General features: G+C 64.4%; 2 protein-coding genes across 2 annotated transcripts; both read left to right on the top strand.

The window, feature by feature from the left end:
• The first annotated feature begins 203 nt into the window (after positions 1-203).
• Positions 204-1,361, top strand: LOC121164827 (testis-specific protein 10-interacting protein-like). Its single transcript, XM_040993113.1, has one exon. The coding sequence runs from the start codon at positions 204-206 to the stop codon at positions 1,359-1,361; it is 1,158 nt and encodes a 385-aa protein (XP_040849047.1).
• Positions 1,362-2,214: 853 nt separating this feature from the next.
• On the top strand, positions 2,215-4,706 carry LOC121165512 (U4/U6.U5 tri-snRNP-associated protein 1-like). The gene has a single exon (XM_040994160.1). It carries the CDS (start codon positions 2,215-2,217, stop codon positions 4,639-4,641), a length of 2,427 nt encoding a protein of 808 aa, XP_040850094.1. The 3' UTR covers positions 4,642-4,706.

Raw genomic sequence — 4,706 nt, forward strand, 5'->3', positions numbered from 1 at the left:
AGGGCCTCAGGGCTCCTGGGTAACGCTGAGATGTGCGGAATTAGATCTCAAGGCTGAAATTCCTTCCAGTGGGCTCCAGACTGGTCCTTGGCATCCTGCTGAACTCTCCCAGGCAGGCAGTAAGCCCCTGAGTCCTAAGCTTCCTGAGTCCTTTCTACCAGAGCCCTTGGGACTGACCAGCTGATGACTTGGTTACCACGGAGATGGCCGGAAGGACCGTTCCACGCTGGCCGGTGGGGGTGGGGGCGCGGCAGGACACAGACATGCTCCACAGCCACCCACAGATGGTCAGGACCTCGTCGGACAGACCGGGGCTGGAGGCACAGCCTCAGACTCCTGAGCCTGCCACGAGGCTGCTCCACCTGCTGTCCAGCACTCCTCAGGCAGAGCAGGGGAACCCCAGAAGCAGTGAGGGGGCTCCAACTCGGGGCCAGCTGCAGAGGTCTCAGAGCGCAAGGCAGATGACAAAGAAGGAACACAGACCCCAGCGACGAAGCAAGAAAGCCCAGAACACCGTGGAGGCCGAGGATGTCTTCGCCCCTAGGAAGCCTTCCTTTCCCTTCCAGTGGGCCTGGGAGAGTTTCATCACCAGAACCTCCACCCCGGCACAGCCCGGCGCCAGCTTGGACCCGAGCGCACCAGGCTTCCCCCAGCTCAGGCACAGGTCGGCCGCCAGCCTCCCAGAGGCCCTGGGCTTCTGCCGGAAGCTGGAGGCACAAAACTTGGAGAAGAGGCAGCAGCCAGGGGGCTGGGGCGCCTCACCTCTCAGCAAAGGGGAAAGCCCAGGGCTGCAGGTGCCCCACGAGAGCACCCTCTGGCCACCCAGAAAGTCAGCCAGACCAGAACTGGAGTGGGCAGAGGCTGAGGAGCCTGAGAGAGACCTGAGCCCTTCAGAGCTGCCCCAGCTGCCCCTGCGGGCCTTGACTCTGGAGGAGGAGCTGTTTTCAGACATGCCCGGGGAGGACGAGGAGGGAGAGCACCAGGCCTCCCAAACGGGGAGGCGGCCTGGTCCTCAGAACAAGGGGCAGAATTGTGGTGAAGAGGCTTCCAGTGAGGGCCATGGCTGTGGACATGGCTCTGGCTCCACCGGCCTCGGTGGGTCACAGAGGAGGAAGGTGAAGGTCAAAGAGCTGCAGGGTCCCTGGGACCTGGAGATGCCACGCAGGCGATTACAGCAGAACCTGGACTGTGGCCCCCAGAAGCAGCCTTGGAAAGCTTTCCAGACTCCTGGCCCCGCCTCTGACCGAAGTGGGAAGGCACACGTTGTGGGAGAGGATGAGATCTTCCCATCAACCAACTTCCCCAATCGCACCTTCCACAAGCGGCAGGAAGCCACCAGGCCAACGCCCGGCTCTCTGTGACCCGTCGCTTCTCCCAGGTGCTGTCTGCCCTGGGACTGGATGAAGAGCAGGTGTTGGCTGAGGCAGGGAAGGGCGAGCCGGAGGGCAGCACTCGGAAACCCAGACCATGCCTGACACGTTATAATCCCCGAGTGCTGAGCAGAGACAGTGGCCGACTTCCTAGGAGAAATGGAGACTGGAGGAGGGGTTTGGGGAGGCTTTTGGCCAGGGCCACCCAGCAAGCCAGTGTGGGGCCCATACAGACCCAGTGGCCTCCATCTATGTCTTTAAGGTGCCACAGGACCCCAGGGGCTGCAGAGGTGTGGGGTGTCGGGAGCGGCGTTTCAGAGCCCCGGTGACTTGAAGTTACGGACCCTCTCAAGAAAAAAAAAACCTCACACATGCAGAAGGGTCAAATTTTCACTGTTTCCCACGGCTCATAGCGACCCAGGATTAACAACCAAAGGCAACTCAGGGAGGATGGGAAGGCAGCGCTCGGGGTCGGCACAGCCCAGCACCCGGCCACGAGGTGGCGCCGCCCCCAGACAGGGAGGCCGGGGACGGGAACTGCTGACTCGGAAAAAGGCCTCGAAGTCCCTCACTGTGGGATTCCGTCGCCTCGAAGCAAAGTGGGCGCCCGAACCGGACGGGGAGCAGTCGGGCAGCCCGCAGCCCACCCACCCTCGGCCGCGCCGGGCAGCACTGCGCATTCGCGAACCCGAGACTTCCCGTGAGCCTTCGGGGCACGCGCCGCCGTGCCCGCCCGACGCCGCCTCCCTCAGCGGCTGGCCGGACGACCCGGAAGCGCTCCCATTTTGCATCGTCGGGGCTCGGCGGCTGCCGGCCGGCTCCCGGCAGACGCTTCGCCAGCACGATGGGCTCGTCCAAGAAGCACCGCGGAGAGAAGGAGGCCGCGGGGACGGCGGCGGTGGCCGGCGCTGGGGGCGCCCCCGAGCAGCCTCCGCGGCACCGCGAGCACAAGAAGCACAAGCACCGGAGTGCGGGCGGCAGCAGCGGCGGCGGCAGCGGCGAACGGCGGAAGCGGAGCCGGGAGCGCGGGGCCGAGCGCGGCAGCGGGCGGCGCGGGGCCGACTCCGAGGCCCGGGGCGGCACGCACGGGCGGGATCGCAGCCAGGCGGAGCCGGCCGAGCGGCGCGTGAAGCGGGAGAAGCGCGATGATGGCTACGAGGCCGCTGCCAGCTCCAAAGCCAGCTCTGGCGATGCCTCATCCCTCAGCATCGAGGAGACCAATAAGCTACGGGCCAAGTTGGGGCTGAAACCCTTGGAAGTCAGTGCCGTCAAGAAGGAGGCGGGCACCAAGGAGGAGCCCGTGACGGCCGATGTCATCAACCCCATGGCCCTGCGCCAGCGCGAGGAGCTGCGGGAGAAGCTGGCAGCTGCCAAGGAGAAGCGCCTGCTCAACCAGAAGCTGGGGAAGATCAAGACACTGGGGGAGGATGACCCCTGGCTGGACGACACTGCCGCCTGGATCGAACGGAGCCGGCAGCTGCAGAAGGAGAAGGATTTGGCAGAGAAGAGGGCTAAACTGCTGGAGGAGATGGACCAGGAGTTTGGTGTCAGCACCCTGGTGGAGGAGGAGTTTGGGCAGAGGCGGCAGGAGCTGTACAGTGCCCGGGACCTGCAGGGCCTCACAGTGGAGCATGCCATTGACTCCTTCCGCGAGGGCGAGACTGTGGTCCTCACCCTCAAGGACAAAGGTGTGCTGCAGGAGGAGGAGGACGTGCTGGTGAACGTGAACCTGGTAGACAAGGAGCGGGCAGAGAAGAACGTGGAGCTACGCAAGAAGAAGCCAGGCTACCTGCCATACACAGACGAGAGCGTGGATGACCTGGCCCAGCAAAAGCCTCGCTCCATCCTGTCCAAGTATGACGAGGAGCTCGAGGGCGAGCGGCCACAGTCCTTCCGCCTGGAGCAGGGCGGCACGGCTGATGGGCTGCGGGAGCGGGAGCTGGAGGAGGTCCGGGCCCGGCTGCGGCTGCAGGCCCAGTCCCTGAGCACCGTGGGGCCCCGCGTGGCCTCGGAGTACCTCACGCCCGAGGAGATGGTGACCTTTAAAAAGACCAAGCGGAGAGTGAAGAAGATCCGTAAGAAGGAGAAGGAGGTGGTGATGCGGGCCGATGACCTGCTGCCCCTCGGGGACCAGAGTCAAGATGGAGACTTCGGGTCCAGATTGCGGGGCCGGGGCCGGCGCCGTGTGCCCGAGACGGAGGAAGAGGCCCCTGAGGAGGAGGCGGCCAAGGAGCCCGTGCCTCAGCTGCCGCCATCAGACGACACCCGTGTGGAGAACATGGACATCAGCGACGAGGAGGAGGGGGACACCCTGCCCCCCGGCTCCCCCGAGGTGCTGGAGGAGGATGAGGCTGAGCTGGAGCTGCAGAAGCAGCTGGAGAAGGGGCGGCGGCTGCGGCAGCTACAGCAGCTACAGCAGTTGCGAGACAGTGGCGAGAAGGTGGTGGAGTTTGTGAAGAAGCTGGAGTCGCGGCAGCGAGGCTGGGAGGAGGATGAGGACCCGGAGCGCAAGGGGGCCATCGTGTTCAATGCTACGTCGGAGTTCTGCCGCACGCTGGGCGAGATCCCCACCTACGGGCTGGCCGGCAACCGGGAGGAGCAGGAGGAGCTCATGGACTTCGAACGAGATGAGGAGCGCTCGGCCAATGGTGGTTCTGAGTCGGACGGGGAGGAGAACCTGGGCTGGAGCACTGTGAACCTGGACGAGGAGAAGCAGCATCAGGATTTCTCAGCCTCCTCCACCACCATCCTGGACGAGGAGCCCATTGTGAACCGGGGCCTGGCTGCCGCTCTGCTTCTGTGCCAGAACAAAGGGCTGCTGGAGACCACGGTGCAGAAGGTAGCCCGGGTGAAAGCCCCCAACAAGTCTCTGCCGTCGGCCGTGTACTGCATCGAGGACAAGATGGCCATCGACGACAAGTACAGCCGGCGGGAGGAGTACCGGGGCTTCACGCAGGACTTCAAGGAGAAGGATGGCTACAAGCCCGATGTGAAGATCGAGTATGTGGACGAGACGGGCCGGAAGCTCACGCCCAAGGAGGCCTTCCGGCAGCTGTCTCACCGCTTCCACGGGAAGGGCTCGGGCAAGATGAAGACGGAGCGGCGGATGAAGAAGCTGGACGAGGAGGCGCTCCTGAAGAAGATGAGCTCCAGCGACACGCCCCTGGGCACGGTGGCGCTGCTGCAGGAGAAGCAGAAGGCCCAGAAGACGCCCTACATCGTGCTCAGCGGCAGCGGCAAGAGCATGAACGCGAACACCATCACCAAGTGAGGCCTGCCTCCTGTTCCGTGCCCAACCCGCCTTTCTTGTTAAATAAAGTTTCCCCCTTATTTTTT

The sequence above is a fragment of the Ochotona curzoniae genome, unplaced genomic scaffold (genome assembly GCF_017591425.1).
Source record: "Ochotona curzoniae isolate NIBS_2020 unplaced genomic scaffold, NIBS_Ocur_1.0 contig_1071, whole genome shotgun sequence".
NCBI lineage: Eukaryota > Metazoa > Chordata > Mammalia > Lagomorpha > Ochotonidae > Ochotona > Ochotona curzoniae.